This window comes from Denticeps clupeoides, chromosome 13 (genome assembly GCF_900700375.1).
Source record: "Denticeps clupeoides chromosome 13, fDenClu1.1, whole genome shotgun sequence".
Classification (NCBI taxonomy): domain Eukaryota; kingdom Metazoa; phylum Chordata; class Actinopteri; order Clupeiformes; family Denticipitidae; genus Denticeps; species Denticeps clupeoides.
In genome coordinates, this window is record NC_041719.1 from 7,616,192 (window position 1) to 7,634,129 (window position 17,938).

The window sequence follows — 17,938 nt, forward strand, 5'->3', positions numbered from 1 at the left end:
CTGGAACCAAGCTGAACTATGCTGGAATGGCCTGAGTTAACCCTCCCCTGGCCAAAGAGCTGCAAATCTGCAGGTCTGTGAGAAAGGAGCTTCTCCTGGGCGAGCTTGGACTGAATAATTGGCCAGGAATGCAACACACACTGTCAGCTTCTTAAAATTAATTCCTGAGCAAGATGAGTAAAATACCAGACACATGACATAAAATGTATTGGTGACAACATAAATGTCCACGTGAATAATTGTTATCAATCTGTGCTTTATTTCATATTTCATAGTTAAATAACGTGCATAGGATACTTACTTGACAGTTAAATTAAATCTAAAGTTGAACATTTAGATAGTGGTGCCACCCACATAATTAACTGTCCATATTACCTTTGCTATGTGACTGTTCCACACATGCAACACTCCTGTTGTCCAATCCCACACTTTCCATAACATAGACACATTATTGTCTGTTGCACCTCATGTATAATGTCCTGCTTATAATCTATATATTGTTTATTGAATGTAAATAAGATCTTACACCATCCTGTTTTTATACCGTATTGAATTTTATGTAGATTAAGAACAACATTTTTGTGTATGTTAATATACTTTGCCAAGAAATATGTGTGTGTGGTAGAGTGTGGTAGTGGCAGTGGGACAAGTATTTAAGTGCATGCATTAACTGTAGTAGTCAGCAGGGGGCAGGCTCATTTAAAAACGAGCTCACACAAAAAAAAAATGCTGACTGACAGATGGAGGTCAAGGTATTTTGACCTTTACTGGGAATACAGCGGTGATTCCCACATCACAACATCTGTAAACAGTACACGTGAGTGACATAAAAGGGAAAAAAGGATTGAGGATGCTATATGCACTGATTAAATAATTACTGGCCTGTATTGAGTCTTTAACTGCTGTAAATGCTTTAATTACGTTAAATGGAAGTAAAACAGATGGCACTGATTACCAAGGCTTGCCGTTTGTGACCTGTTCCAGAACAGAAAGACATAAGTACACTGAAAGATTGTTCTGCAGCATACTGTTGAACATAATGTTTTACTGAAGCACTGTAATTATTTCCCCACCGCGATTTGCTCGTAATCCACTGGGTCAGACTCAAACAGTGTCACATTTGTGTGTGAGTGTGTGTGTGTGTGTGTAAAAGTGCAGTTTGGGAGCGTGTGTAGTCTATTAACGTTAGCAGGGTTGTGCCCATTTAATAGGGTTTTAAATGACTTCCCATGAGTCTGGCTCTCTGTGTTGTTGTCAGTATGTGTTCGATTCCAGTTCAGTGTTTAGTGACTTTACGTGTTACAAAGCTTCTCGGCACAGTTCGCACCATAAAACACGGGCAGAGCTGCGCCGAAACCTATGAATGACTGATTTAAAGAGAGCCTGGAAGGAAACTCGCGTCTGATGGGTTCCAGCGCCGGCGGTGCCAGCAGACGTTTTAATTTTGTACCAGGGCTTCACTGGCTAAAACGCACAGTGACATGCCGGGGCTTCCCTGAGCGCCGTAGGAATTTTATAAAACAGAGTCATGCTTTGTGTCAGCGACACTCGCTGTTACAAGGACCAGGACTGACAGTTCCTTTAGTTGCAGCTTTCTCTCAGCGGCCATATGGCGGGACCAGCAGTACAGAACAAAGCTATTTATAAATCCCCTACAAAATATCAAAGTCCCTCACTCAACGGGTGACAAGATCCAGCTGTTGCACGTGTGACGTTACAGTTCAGGCTTTCATCAGGTAACAGCGATCGTCATTCAACTGAGGAACAATCTTCTGTTCTGTTACGGTCCATCCTCCGCCGAAACAGAAACCCCGTAGTCCACCACCGACTTTTGCTGAACCTTTATTAGGAAGGTATGTCAGCTCCCTCCAGTACTGTTTCACACACGCAGCGGTTGTTGGCGTGTGCAGGAGATTAAGGAAAAGCAGATGTGGCCCTTTGTCCCTTGTCTACCCACAACCTTCTTTAGGGTCATATATTTTTGCCCCAGCCCACTGAGGAAACACGTATGTAGTTTTTAACATCGCCTGGAAATGTCCAATAGACACTTGCTTTGAAAAATCTCGTTGTGCACAGCCCATTCGCACGCAAGCTTCTAGCATCAACTTGCGAAATGTTGGAATTTGCTCGCTAGATGCATTTCCCGACTGGACAAGGAAAAGGAAGCAAATATTGAGACGGACAAACGTTCAGCAAAAACGAGTCTTGGTGACGTCTTCTGGCACACAGTCCCGAACTCAAATAAGAGGCCTTTAAACGTCCCTGCTCCACAGGTAGCATGGAGGATGTCAGCTGCCTAAAGTTTTTTTCTATTACAGATAAGCCCCCAAGGCTGCAACAGTGTAAGGGTCTCTGACAATAATTTACAAAGCCTCTGCCTCCCCTACCCGTGTAACCCTAACCCAGGACTGATGTAATTAGGCTTGTAAAGCCTTCAGGCTGAGGGGAAGCAGTGAACAGTGGGGAGAAATACGACCTTCTCCTCCCCATGCCCGGGCTCCGCTTCCGAACGGAGCCAGGAGGCCTGCGGAGCGGCCGTCCCAGCCCAGCCACTTGACCAATTGACTCTGTCCAATTTTCGCTCGTTCTGCGGACCACTCGTCTGAAGGTGAGCAGAGCTCGCAAGGCTAACGCGGGTTCTGGTACGTCCACCTTGGCTCCGTCGTGAGCTCCTGGACCGTCATTATCTACCTGAACAATTTCTTCAAGGCAAAACAACATATACATTATGTATGAGTATACAGTCTATGAGAAAAAAACGAGATATTTTCTGCAGACGCTCAGAAGAGCTTATGAGTGTGCTGAGTTGTTTTCCTGACCATAAGAATACCTGCCTTGAGTGTAATCATTTCACTGGGCCCAGACACAACTTGTGGCCCACCCTCTGGCCCATGCATTTATGCATGAAAGCCTCTGCAACTTTAATAAGTGTGCGCCATTCGTCTTGGCACCAATTTTTAAAGGCAGGAATTAAACTTTCATTTGTATTTTTCTTGCCTCCGCCCACCCTGCCCTTGCCCCAGTGTGTCACTCGCCTACCCTGGAAGTTAATTATTCATCAGTGCTGAATCACACGTTTGGAGCCGTCTGTTTCTGCTGGGGATGTCTTGCTCCGTCTCTTTCTTCCTTGCTTTCTATACATCTCCCTGCGGCCCTCTCCTTCACAGCAGGACCAGGAACCGATGGCCATGTGGGGTCCTACCGGTGTGTCCCACCTTGTGATGCAATCATAAATCACTGCAATTCATGATTTCAGTCCCATGTCGGATATTCCCTCGGTTATTGCTTACATCTGCAATACGTCTGCATGACTGATTTATTCCGTAACTGTTAATGCAATGATAGTGCTGAGTGTGTCTCGTGGAGCATTTCTGGAGTTCCATCTTTGAAGTGAACAACATGGAGGTCACGGCTCCAACGCAGTCCTGATCACTAACAATTAGCTGGTTTTTAAAAGCAGAAACAGTAGGACATCTGGTGAGAGCCTCCTCGGGCTTTAAATAATGTTGCGGTCCCAGCACGGTCATGTTAGGAGCGCTCATGCTCACCAAGTTCCGACTGCCTGGCAGACTGCACTGGCACAGCTGCTGAGTGGGTTGTGTTAGCACCAGCTTTGTCAGAGTCTAATCTCAGCGTTGCGTGGAGGGCGCGCGTTTCACCAGGCAGATGTTGCGCAGATGCACGAGCGGCATCCCGAACGTTCTTCAGACTTTCCCTTCACCTTCTCGGTACTGGAATTAGCACAGGTCAGTATCTGCACATCATTAAGAATCATCTGAATACGACCCTGCCACTGAGCAAGAATTCTCTCCCCTCCTGTATGATAAGCTCGCCCACGTTCCTCTGAGCGCATTTCTTCAACTAAACTGTTAGATGTAAAATGCGTGACAACAGAAATAATTTAGGCTGGCGACAGTACACAAGGCTGACTGCCAGCTGTGGCACAGACACATCTTCCACACAGCATTAGATGTGAATGATGTGACAACATTAACTCCAGGGCCTGAGGGGAAAAAAACTTGGGAGTAAAAGTAGAAATGGCTTGACGGCTGAAGAGCATGGCCATACTCAGTAACGTATTCTGATAAGAGTACAAAAATATGAAGTATTCAGAATACTTGTAGAATACATATACACCAAAAACTTGCATAAATTAGCCACGATGTATTATTATTTGCTCGTTTTTCATGCAGTCAAGCATCATTTAGAGATTTAATTTTGTCCAATCATCGCGCCATTTCAGCGAATTTGACCAATAGCAGTCATCTCTTATAAAATTCACCAATCATAGAAGACAGTAGCTGCTGTTAATTCCACTTTTCAGCTGATAGTGAGAGCCATTACTGCACATAGCCTGCACCTAACCAGAAATGATCATTGATCTTACATTGAAACGTCACATGACTGTTCTTGTATGCTTTATAAAGTTTTTTTTGTTGTTGTTGCATGATATCCGATGTCCTGAAACATCTTTTTTCACCTTTTCAGGAAATAGACCTGTAATCAGGCGCCTTTCATGGCTGCCCTCTGCTCACTATAAGGTGATGTGCTAAAAGCAGAGGCCACATTTCACTGTGTGTTTCACAACGACAATCACTTCACTTCCGCTTAAAAGTAACCACGAAATGGTGCAGCAAGTGGTCTAAAATAATGATTAATAAAAAGTGAACGTGTTTGGGAGACTTTTTCTCACTTTCTGGATACATGCATTGTACGTTCTGGGCGGTTCTATCAACATTATATCAGTGTTCGTCCAACGTTTTTGCACAGTAACTGTACATTTCTTTTTTGATCGTCATGCACAGCTCGACTGCTGCAGTGCAGACGACGGGCCAGAACTTTTCCAACTTTTTCCGACGTGCCGGTCCCGCGCAGCCCCGCCCCTACCCCGCCGCGTCGCGCCGTTGCGTGGGGGGGCTTCTCAGCCGCCGCTGCGCGTACGGAAGCGGGATCCTGGCGCCGTGAGAGCAGGAGGAAGGTCCGCCGGAGTGAGAGAGAGAGAGAGAGAGAGAGAGAGAGAGAGAGAGAAATCCCACGCCAGCCCCGCTGGTCTGGGCGACACCCACCACCTCGAGTACCCGGCGGCCATGGAGCAGCGCTGCAGCTCCTTCCCCCACGACGCCAACAGCAGCAGCAGCAGCAGCAGCAGCAGCAACTTCGCCACCGGTGCCGGCGCGTCGTCCGCGTCACTGCCAGCGGCGCGGTGAGGAGAAGGCGACCCCCCACCCCCCGTCTGCACCCCAACTTTCCTTCCCGAGGCGGTTCCGGCTCCGTCCCACTCCCACGGCCGCTTCTCGCTGGATGTGGCCACGTCGGGGGATGTAGGTCCGCGGGTCTCTCTCCCCTCCACGAAACCGGGCGGATCTGCGGCGCGAACCGACGGTCGGAACCCGCGTGGCGGCGCGCAGATGCGCGGACGCGCTGACCTCCCACGCGGCGCGAGAAGTTGACGCACCCCGCGACGTGGATGGACGGTAGCTAGGAGCGTCGAAAGAGAGAAAGAGAAGAGAGGAAAAGTTTTCGCTCCAGGATTGTCCCCCGGACGCCGGTGTGATGGACAGGACGCGCGCGCGGCCGCCGAGTATTTGCCGCCAATAAGCAGCAGCGAAGCAGCGAGGACAGCAATGTCGCGTCCGCCCTGTCGTCGGGCCGAGTGGATTCTAGCGGACGTGGGACCGACGGTCGCGGGAAAGGCGACCTAGCCCGATGGATAACGCCGGAGAACTTCGTACTTCGTGCGCCACCGAATTTGATTGATTTGAGCGACCGAGGCGCCGCACCTGGACGAAGGAATCAGTCCTCTTTCTGTCGCCATAAACCCGAATTAAATCGTTTTTATATATATATACACACACACACACACATATATATATATATATATTTACATATATAAAAACCAAGTGGCGGACATTTGAGAACGCGCCGCGCGCCACAGAACCCTCCCGATCATCTGCAGAGAACCGAGTTCCTCCCGAGCGACATGGACGTGGAGTTGTCCCTCGTCGTCCTCGCCCTGCTGTCCCGGGTCGCGGTGTGGGCGGACGACAGCAAGCTGATCTCGGACAGATACGCGGTCTACTGGAACAGCACGAACCCCAGGTAAGGGTCCGGGGCCGCGGGGCACCCCGAGGTGGGCTCCGTCGGGTCGGTGTCGTGTGGTGGTCCCCTCAGAACTTTCCCTGATCGCACGTGGTGCCCCCACCTCATTCCAGTCGATTCTGGGGTCACCGGCCTTATACATTTATCGCAGGTGAAAGTGTTAAAAGTAAAAAAAAAAAAATAAATTCATTTTAATTCACTTTTTGATCAAGGTTTGCTTGTTAAAAGGTTAAGAGCGGGTCTACGTCTGCCAAGGCCTTGGACTTCGCCAGCGGTGTTTGCGGCGTTGCCTTTTCTGACCTTCTGAACCCACTTTTGTACAGTCGAAATGCTTCTTTCAGTATTCCGGTTTGAAATCCCACAGCCTGCAAGCGGCTCCGGAAGAGAACAGCTCACCCCGGAGCGCCGTGCCGACGTTCCTTGCTCGTGCCCTGAACCCCCCCCCCCCCCCCCCCCCCCCCCCCCCCCCCAGAGTAGTGAAAAGCGTGAAAAGTTCCCGTCTGTTTTAAGCAGAGCGCTTCCACTTCTCGGCCCCCCTCCTGGTCGGCACGCGCCGGCTTCTGCTCTGTATCACCCTGATCTGTTTATCAGCCAAAATAGCTCTAAATCGCCCCTCTCCAAATAAACCCCCCCCCCCGCGTAAAACACACCGGCTGAAATATGCGGCGACGGCGGTCGTCCGCACGGCCCAGCGTGTTCTGGAAACGCCATCTCCTCCAACGTCCTGCTACTATTTCGCCGAGAGTTCGATTTGCAGTCCATCTTGCAACAGGACGTTGCCGGAAAAGTCGGACCCTCCTCTTCTTTATCGTGCATGCAAAGTTTTGGCGGCTGCCGCGCCGGTTACTTCTGCAGGAAGTCAACAAGAAAGTGACCCCCGACCCCGTCGTTCGTCCAACGTGGAGCCACTCACCCTGCCGGGAAACGAACTTGAATAGCTTGGAGTAAACGGTGTGTTTAAGGAGGGGCGGCGAGGGCCGAGAAAAATACAACAAGCGTCCGAGGCGCAGAGGGCGGTGGCTCTGGAGGTGGCGAGAGGACCAAGCGAGCCCCGGCTCACCGTCACGTCGACTTAAAAATTGCCCCTCGCCAATTTACATTCCACGTCTGGCGGCTCGAGTTGTGGTGTCGAGGCCTCCAGAAGGCGCGTCGTGGGTTACAGAACAGCCGCAGCCGTCTTTCCCAGCCGCATGCACTGCGCATCTTTCTTACTTTCCGCCCAAAATGCAGCTTTTCAGTCTATCATTTTTAGATGAATTAAAAAAAGTGATTTCTCAGCATTTAGAAAATGTAAAAAACATTTATTTATATATATATATATATATATATATACACACACACACACACACACACACACACACACACACACACACACACACACACATATATATATATATATATACATATATAAAAATAGTCCATTATATATTCAAAGTGTTTCCTTACACGATTGTACCAGTTGCCGCGCAAATTTTTTTTCCCACTCGAAAAGAAATAATTTTTATAATAGGATGGCTTATAATTTATACAATGCACGTAATTGCACTGTTTAAATTTTAAGCAATTAAGAAATTTTGTTTCTGTAGTTAAACAAATGTGTGAAACACAAAATTAGAGGAAAAAAGCTTTGCGGGAAATTTTTTTGTTTTCGCACATATTTATTGAGCGCGTATAAATAAATTTGATATAAAATTTAATTGTAAGTCCCGAAATTCTGCATTGCTGGTCAGTATATCATTTGATTGACCAATTTGGCAAAGGATTTGTTAATCCGACAATATAAAGTGAGGTTTGAGGTTAGAACTGTAAATGGCAAACTGCCGCAGTGTACAGTGCGCTGTCTCACCGTGAAAGTGTCTTGGGTTACCCCGTGACCCCATAGTGCCCCTCTTAACCCCTCCCCCCCATGTTTGCTACTTTTGTCCTCGCTTTTTGATCATGAACCCTCCGAGATGTGCCGCTACAATGACTTGACCTAGTTCTGCTGAGGTTATGGGAGTACGGACTGGCGAAATTGAGCGGAGGGGCTCTGAGAGCTTTACACATTACATTGTTCTGTTTGATTGTATTTTTTTTTGGGGGGGGGCAGAAGCTTTAATGTCAGTGATCAAGTGAGCACTGTTTCAAATCAGGACGTAAAGCGAGTTTAACCTTGGACTCGGTAAATACTGTAGATTGGCGGGGAACTTTGCCTCACCTCTAGGTGGCGTTCCGTTGTTTTTTCTGGCTCTGTCCTACGACATCGTCCGCCATTTTCTCTCCGAGGGAGACTTCTTCTGCAAAAACGAGGGCTGGGTAAAGCAAATGAAATGGAAGATGGTACCGAAAATTGCGAACTCTCATCACAACAAGGTGGTGCTGGTGGATGTTTCACCTTACAATTGTGGTTTATTTGCATTTTTTTGCAAATAATTGCCAAATTTTGGCAATTTTCTCCACTTTACGGCAAAATTAAAAACTTCTTTTACGGGGTTTGAGATTTGTTGATGAGACTTCGGGAAGTGGCCACTCGGAATACTGCTGACTGCTATGCGGTGCCTCGGAACCCGTGATCTTTTCGAAAAAGTCGCCCATTTATTTCTGAACACACCGAAAAAAAAAAACATAGTGATGACCGAAGCAGTATTATTGCTGCAAATTTCACGTTTTTTTTCTTGATGAAATTTATTCTAATTTGAGAGAATAATTTGAGAGTACCATGCACAGCTGAAAGTCCAAAATGATTTGCGCGAAAAATGCGATGCTAATTATTAATCGCTGTTTACTGTTAAATGTGTACAGAGAAGTCCTGTCATTTTTTTCCTCATTTTTCATGGCATAGAAATTTAGCAGAGCCGCTGCTGATTACATAGAATTTTTTTCTACGTTATAATGGGATTTTGTGACAATTCAGGAATGGCTGGGAAGTTCCAAGCCACTATAAATCTTTATGCAGCATCTCTGACCGGACGTCTGACGTTAATTAATTTTTCAATTTCAGTTGGGCAGCACTTTGGGGGGGGGGGGGGGTCACTTAGTCCCGCTGTTTAGAAATCAGCCGCCTCCGTATGCGTGCCCGTAATTAATTTGCGTCACCGAGAGTCAGGAAATTTACAACTCATTTATGTCCTTCGTTGGCCGATGTGCCGATGATCTCCATCGCGTTCCCTCTGTCTCACCCTTCCCGTCAAATACCCCGAAGGTCAACCAGGCGGAATATTTCCCCGCTGCCCCTACGAGGATCTGTGTCGTAAATCACTGCTGCTGCCCGTTGTCATGAAACAGGCTTAAACGAACGACGTTCCTACATTCTGTCGGTAAAAGAGTGTCCCTTTAATAAGGACTTATGGGGGCAGGAGGGACAAAGGCACTCTGGAAGAAATAACGCAAGGCGCAGCACATTCGTTAGTTTGCAAATCAGATTAAGTGAAAGAGTAGTCCGCAGAGTTCACTTGTCAAAGACTGTGCTTCCTTCAAGCGGGCCCTTAACATGGAGTCGTGCCGGCCAGTGTTTCATTTCTATGAGATTACAGGCCATTTGTGTTCACTTACAGTACGAAAGGAAATTGGTTCTTGTGGAAGAGGGTCATGGATCGGGTCGGCCGTAATGTTCAAATTCCTCCTCCAGAGGGCTGATCCCCTCCCCGCCACCTGACCTCATAACATATTAGAATCGTAATTTTTCTGACTCGTGGTTGTTTCTCATGTCTTAATGTATCACCGGTCGGCCAAATTTTCCCATGTTTTCGTAAAAGGACAAAAAAATTCAGCCCGCTTAAAATATTTGTAAGAAAAATAATGTGAATTTAATTGACAAAGTGTTGCATTGAAGGCCTCTGACTTCTCATTAAAGATTAAAGTTGGTGTATCACGTCTACAAAAGCCATTGCTTTGAGAGAGAAAATGGCTAATCAGAGATCTGGGTTTAAAGCGTGATGAAATAACAACGACCCCGAATGTGTTCAAGGTTCGACTCGCACCAAACTGAAACAAACACTTTGCCGCGGCCTCTTCCAGCAGTCAAAGTGGATGGCGACGGCAGCGGTGAACTTCCCTATTACCGCTGTAATATTATCCTTTTTATTGTGTTTCTGTGTAGCCCGTCATGCCACGGAGAAGTGAACCACGGCCCAGATTTCAGGAGACAGCGGCTAAGTGGGAAGTGCACAAAGCTTGCTCCCCCAAATGAATTGCACATGCATGCGATGAATAGAGAGAAGCGCAATTTTTCTTGGTAATGAAGGACACAAAAAAACAAAAAAAAAGCGATTCGCTCCATTTCAAGGGTAGTTGAATCACTTTAGAATGCATTTATTAACATTAATCCATTAACTTCTGTGCAGAAAGTTATTTATGTAACGTAAAATGTAATACCCTTTCTAAGACACGGTCATGTGCGCGGTCTGACTCTGACGTGTACTTACTATGACATTTTTAGGTGACTGATTCTCAGCTCTGCGCTTTCTGCGAAGAGATGCTTTTTATTTACTTGCCTGTCCGGACCGCTCTATCAGCCTGTCACCAGGTCCCATCTATTGTGCTCACCTGCACCGAGAGACGGAACGCCGGCGCCACAGTGGTTGTTCCATCGCGGTTTGAAATGTCGATGAACGATGTAAACGGCTGGTGATTCATCTGTTTATCACCCCTTTTTTCCAAATTGCATGGTAAACATCCGTCCGAACCACCTTTTTTCCTCTTATGTTTTTGTATCATTGAATAGCCATTACAAGGGTATTGCCAGGCCTTATGTGCTGCTCATAAATTTTAATGTGTGACCCACATCCTGTCTGTACATTGGCAGTCATGGGCTTGGCGTATGGTCAGAACTCATTCTGAGCTAGGTGCCCTATAGTGGCATCGCTTCAAAACTGTGAAATAATTAATTCCCGAATAAAAGTCAATTGTTGATTGACACTATTTAAAAAGTGTAAATGTGCAGTACAATTTCACCATAAACTGCCCATTTGCTCAATGTAGGTCATAAGTAGATCATCATGACAAACGTCTCCGTTAATTTCAACACTATCTGCTTCAGCATCTTAACCTAGTTTTCTCTCGTTATAACCTGCAGAAATGTACAGTGTATAAGTCTTCTGTGCCAGAAGCTTCCATATACAGAAATGTTGCAAAATAAAGGTGAATTTTTGATTGGGAAAAAATGCACTTTTGTACTTTATGTAATGTTTTGGAGCTCGGAGTGCACGGCTCTATTGTTGATTGGCGTTTGAACTAGCCCATTTACCGTTAGTTATTTAATCACATTTTTAAAGGTTTTCACCATTTTATATGAACAACATTAATTTGATGCACAGATTTTGTCTTTGTGCTCTGTTGATGGAGGGTTGGGCAAAATAAGGTTATGTCCTTAAACTTTCTAATGGCTTGTCTCTTGTAAAAGCCTTGTAGAGCACTGGAAAGACGTAATGGCACTAAGTGAACCTGAACGTAAAAGTGGTCGTAAAACTAATGATAGTGTTTCCTTCTAATTGATGGCAAGCTATCGCTGACTTTTATAGATGTGGATGCACAATGCATATTGGATCATGTTGTCTTCTTCATAAACTCCCAATTGGCTTGGGATTGAGCTTTTATTTATTACCAAAAAGGATCACTAATCAAGTCCCGTTTTTTTTTCCTTACTGATGGTGGAAAGCATTTTAAAAAGTCCCCTCCATGCATAGCTTTTGCATTTGTTTTGTGGGTGTTTAAAGACCATTTGCTGCTGTACAGTAATTGATCTGCTGATCTGAAATACAAAAGTAAAGTGATCCTTGAGCAGAGCAGCACCCTTTTATCCCATCTTATCCATCTGGATGAATGAAGACTATGAGTAAGAAGAGGCTGTTGTTGGTATCTTTCAGTTTGTATGCAGTCATTTTGGCTACTATTTTTTCTTGTGGACTTAACATGTTATAAGTTATGCTGAACTAGAAACAAACAAGAATATATAAATTTATCATCACATTTTTAATTTAAGAATACTTTTGAAATATAGATTTTTCCCCTGAATTTTTTTTGCACTTTAAATATGATGTTACAAAAAACAAAATGTTCACCTTATCAAACATTTATAGACATATTATACCAGTACTGACACAAATTCCAATATGTAATTGTGTAGATAATAATCTAAAAATGAAAAACTAAACTCTTCTTTTTTTCAACTAAGAAAGAATTTTACAATTAATCAGCAAAATGTTTTACCGATGATTAAATGATTGCATTAACCAATGCAAGATTTTGTGAAATTTCCAATGGAAATTTTATCAGAAAAAATACATGTTAGATAGATAGATACTTTATTCATGCCAGAGGGAAATTCACAACTGTTCCTATTTCAGACATATCTGGATCAAAATTAATATTTCAATGTTTAATTTAAAATATAAATGAATAAATTCAAAGTCTGTTAGTTAGTATTTACTAATTGAATCTACTACTAAAAAGTAACCACTTATTACTAACTACCTTCTGAATTTCTTATTTAATATGAACTATGTTTTTTTTTTTAATTAATCGTAAAATTACTAAAAATTACTAAATTACTTCCCGTTAAAACATTATGTTATTATTAAACTGTACTTGCGCTCACTATTCCTTAAAGTTTATATTCATTAAGATGACATTCAGCATTCATTTGTAATTTTATTGTCTGCTGTCTTATAGATTAAAAACCAAGCACAGACTTTTGTGTCTCAGAAATATGCAAATGTGGATTTTTCAGTTCCGTATCAAATGTAACATGACACACTTCAAATGTTTGTTCCTGTCTTTTTCTTTCTGCCTTTTGATTGAATCTTTCTCAGCCACAAAAGTAATTTGTGCTTTGTTATGGACATCACTTGATGGAAAAACATCTTTTTAATTGTATTTCAGTCTGAAAAAAAAACGTCTCATCTCGCCTGAGCCAACGCACAGCTTTTCCCAGGTTCTTCTCACCTGTCTTCTTGATTCTGGCCTTTTGGACTGTAAGCAAATGATGTCCCTCCTTGAACACATGGTTCTGTCGTCAAGTCAGAGGGTGGGGAGTTGCCACACCACAGTGCACAGCACGCTCTGACCTTCAAACAACTTGAGATTTGGAGGGGAGAGACGGGATCGAGGGAACAGGGAAAGCTAGTGTAGCATTGCTCCCAAGTCATTGGGGAGTTTTCCTTCCTGAATTGCAGACATGTCAAGCCTGTCATTCTCCTCCAGACGGGGAAAAAAAAGTCTTTTGTCTGGAGGTTGAGGGCAGGAGGGGGGTTGCTGGGGTTAGGAACAGTCTCTGGAACAAAAATGGCCAACTACTACCTTCTGTATATCATCAGCAAAGTTTAGAAAGACAGTCAGAGTTTGTGAGAGCTGTGCAGTCTGACCCCACTGAAGCTAAAAAAGCCAAAAATGAATTCAAATAGTTTCAAAAGTGGACACATCTAAATATAGATTAAAAATGGTCTCAATCGTTTCAATTATCTTATTACCGGCTGTAGTCAGGATATTGTGCTCCATAATTCAATTTGAAATCAAAAATGATTTGCAGTGAGGTTAAGTGAGATTATTGCCTGCCGCTGAAGGCATTTTGAATAAAGCTTTTTGCTTTTTCTCTTTATATTGGGAATATTTTTTTAGAATATTGTTTTTGTCAGTTTTTACATGGTTATAAAGGACAAGTGTCCCAGGCTGTGAAGTGGAAGGGATGTAAATGTTGTAAATGCGATAGGGCATGGGGCCTTCACAGGGCTGAAGGTAGTTCATGCTAAATGAGCGCCATACCATCAGATTGTGAGCAGTTCATCTCTGTCCTTGCAACAATACAGTGGGTCAGTTGCCATTTTTTAAACCTGCCAACAGCTAAAGTGTTGGGGGGCAGGGTTTCGCAAAAAAAAAAAAAAAAAAAGAAAGCCTGCAATTTTGGAGTTCTGTCTGACACTGAGGTTCTGATCCACAGCAAGAGTAATGGATGTGACCTCCCAATGCAGGGGAGCGGGATAAAAAGAGTGGCAATTTATTGAACGATAAAGAGACTGACAAAGACATAAAGGGAGATGGAAAGACAGGGGTGCGGGGTGGAGAATTCGAAACCAGGGTTTGATCGAGAGGTTGGGGGGTGACAATAAAAACACAGGCCTGGGAAAAGGGCTCTGAATGTAGGTCAGAGTGATGGGATCAGGAACGATGAACTGTAAGATTTCGGCGTGGCCTGTGTGAGGGCTTACTGTACTAAAATGACAGCAGTATTAACATTTTCCCAGGTTTTCACCTCGTGTCGGAAGCGTCAGTTGAATTTGCACATATTCAGGAATTAATGCTAAGCCTTTGAGAAGTTGGAGTGGAACTGCACTTGCTAATACTCGGATATTCATGTGCTCATCGATGCTGAAGGCATGACAGTTTATCTGATAGGGATTCCACACGCGCCGGTTTGAAGGACTCTCGTGGAAAAATGCAATCCGTTTATCTGGTTCGTACACCTACATGTATACATTCCTGTTTTATTAATAGCCAACCCGAGCCTTGGAGGTATGAAATGCGGTTTTGGCGTAATCCAGGTGGCACCGCAATTCGTGGGTGCTGCCCCGGTGCCTGGGCCGTGATAAACTGCAGCCTCACCTCGGGGCGGCGGTGGAGCCAGCTGAACATCGGGATAGGGGGAGATTACAGTGCCTGTGTAGTGAGTTTAAACAGGATTAGCCATTCCAGCTCAGGTGCTGCAGTAATAGGATTAGAGACTCCCTTTTCTTGTTCATCCTACTCTTAAGCCGAATTATAGGGCCGAAAACAAAGGTGTGTTCTTGGTCCACGCAAGGACGCAGGGGAGACTTTGAGATCTTGAGAGAGGTTGTTTTTATTTTTAGCTCCATCAACACAGCAATATAAAAAAATATTTGCCATATTAATTGTATATGCATATATTTGATTTCATGTCCATATTTGCAGGCATGAGACTTCTTGAATGGGATTACCGCTGGTTGCTGTTGGATCGACACAGTTGTGTTCAACTCAGTTGACTTAGCTGACATTGGTCCCATTGAGGATGTTTCTGGTGGTCATCCCAGAGCTCTACAAGTCCCTGTGAGAAGAGGCTGATCAATGGAATCAATTCCTTTATGGAATAGGCTTTTTATGCAACCTATTGAGAAAACCCAAAGGGATCTTTTTTCCAATCCTTGGTCTTATCCTTCAAAGACCAGTCACTTCTGGACGGCTTTGAGGATCTTCACACGGATTTTGACTCCTCAGTTCTTTCTAATGGGAGTGTTAAAGCTGAGTAGGAAGGTGCACTTAACTCATCTGTGCAATTAAAACGATCTTGTAGAGAAAGGTTAGATTTGGTAATCTTAATAAATACCTTTGTTTTATGTATAAATTTTCCTGGGCCATTTAATTGTCAGTAGTTGTGTAAGAACATAGGTCCCAAAGCTTTTAAAAGGTTCCGGATTGCCAATTAGAAATTTGGAAGAACTTTCTCATGGATTTTATGATTGTTTATTTGGAATTCTACAGCCAGACTGCAAATCTGACCAGACATCTGGCTACGGTTTTTGTTTGAACACATTACTTTGCACTTCCTTGTCAGATTTTCTCAGTTTAACAAGTTGTAAAAGCCAGACAAAAGGGAGCAGGACTCCTTGAAAGAGCGCATGATTTGTAATCATTTTTACAGGCCATTGTTTTGGGGATGGAGTGCCAAGTTTTACCTTTCAAGGAGCAGCGACTTGGCCAGGATCCCAGACGGCGTTCCGCCACTGCTTAAAGACGCCGGCTTGCCATGCCATCAGTGTGCCGTGCGAATAATTGGACCCGAGTTTTGGCGACGAAGCATGCTGTTATTATTTGCATACCAAAAAATCTGTAAGTTCCATCACCAGGACAATATGAGGACATTAATTTTCTTAAAAAGCATTGGGGATTTGATGCTTTATGAGTGTGCTTGACAATTAAAACAAGACAAGAGTATTTTTGGCCAGGAATGTTTTTAATCACTGGCGTCGCTCTGGGGATCATTCATCGTTAATTATGCAATATATACAATAAATGTAATTGACGGGTAATAGTTATGATATTTAGAAAAAAATTAACAGTTCTCCACCAAATAACTTAATGGTACTTGAGTAGTCAATGGCATTAATTTACTTGGAATAGTTGATCACACAGAATCCTTCCAGTTACGGCATTTGAAAACATGAAGTCAACATTGGATTATTTTTTTTTATTAATGAAAAATGAAAAATACTGTACAGCACCAAGTGTCAAACTCCCAAAGATCACAGCTGCCACATTCTTCTCACTTGCACTGTTGCAAGGTGGTCATCTGTTGTTTGACCTGCTCTCCCAAGATAATTAATTGTGCTGGAGGATCTTCAGGAATATGGAATGGATTTTACGAGGTCAAATGCGATCCGCCAGCCTCCACTCCAACATCCAGATGTTGAGCTCATTGGAAATGCTAGTGGTCATGTGGGCACCTCTTCCGTCTCCTTTGCCCTGCCCTCATTAACTCCAAGTGAAAGTGAGAAAAGAAGGAAAAATAATAGCCTGTCACAAGGCCAGCACTTTTAAGGTGAAAGGATTATTGAAAATAGCAGTTAATCTAGAAAAAAACCCAAAATGCTTTTGCAAAATGATGTAGCTATTTAAAAATAAAATGATCATAAACTTAATGAAATATCACAGAATTTCATGAATATTCCTTTTTGGGGAATATTCACATTAACTTTTTCCATGCATGCACATATTTTTTTATAGTATTGTTCTTTTTTATCCTGAGAGAGATGTTTTATGAATTATTATTTGGATCCGTTGTGGAACATAACCAAATGTTAAGACATTAAAAAGACTCCTTGAATTCATTACAATTCCACCAGTCGATAATGTCGCATAAGCCTTTTTATATAATATTTCTCCTTTTATACATTTTGTCATGTGAAAGGGTGAATGCAGTGTTTAGTCTTGATGAGGATAAACGGTTTCAACTTTTAAACAGTACCGCTGGATAGTTTCCAGATGTTGTACCGCAGTGTCTGAACGGAACTCCGGGCCAAGTTGTCCATTGTAAATGGGTTCGGGTAAAGGCTGAGGTAATATACGATCATTCTTGTTCCAAGGAAATATTGTCCGTGGTTATTATTTTAGCTTTCATTACATTGTAAAATGTGTGTTGCCTGTTAGTAACTGGCTGATTCACAAAGTCCCAGGTTCAAATCCCATTGTGTCTTAAAGCGAGCGATTCCTTGTAATTACTGAATAAAAATTGATCTGAATACAGACATGAAAACAAAATGTGATTATTATAACGCTGAATTTAGAACAGACGTATTATGAACATAAAAAGACACGCTTTTGATGTATCTCAGGTTCGGCGGTACGGCATTTTTGTGTGTTTAGAATCAGGCAAATGATCTCTCTCTATAAAGGGACTTCTTCAAAGAGGGACTGCCTGTGGATACAGTGCACTGAGTCAGCCAGAGGTCTGGAATGAGTCATATGAAATTGGATGCAAACAGGGACTCATATGACCGGTACAGACTTGACATTTTGACATCTGTTACTGTACATCTCAGACAAATTTCACTTGGATCAGTTTGTTTAAATATAATGATGACCATGTGTATCTTACTACACTGTGACCATGCCGCTGTGGAAAAATTAAAACATTTATTTCTTTCCGCTGCATTTTTATTCATACTTGACTGCTGCAAGTATAAGAATGGAATGCATTACACTGCATCAGTAGCTCTTTCCTTGGATATGTGCATCTTAAATGTACAGTTACTTTTATGATGGAGGCTGTCTCACTTCTCTATGGTTCTTTTTTTACTTACATTTTAATGCAGCTTCAGTTATTAACATCGGTACATTGGCGAACCACCATTTT

The 17,938-nt window shown here is 43.5% G+C and overlaps 1 protein-coding gene across 1 annotated transcript in view; it reads left to right on the plus strand.

The window, feature by feature from the left end:
• The first annotated feature begins 4,920 nt into the window (after window positions 1-4,920).
• The window catches only part of efna2b (ephrin-A2b), an 85,992-nt gene continuing 72,974 nt past the window's right edge, over window positions 4,921-17,938 (plus strand). Inside the window, exon 1 of the mRNA XM_029000678.1 lies at window positions 4,921-6,099. Coding sequence (XP_028856511.1) covers window positions 5,981-6,099 — 119 coding nt within the window. The 5' untranslated portion in view covers window positions 4,921-5,980. The remainder of the gene's footprint in view (window positions 6,100-17,938) is intronic.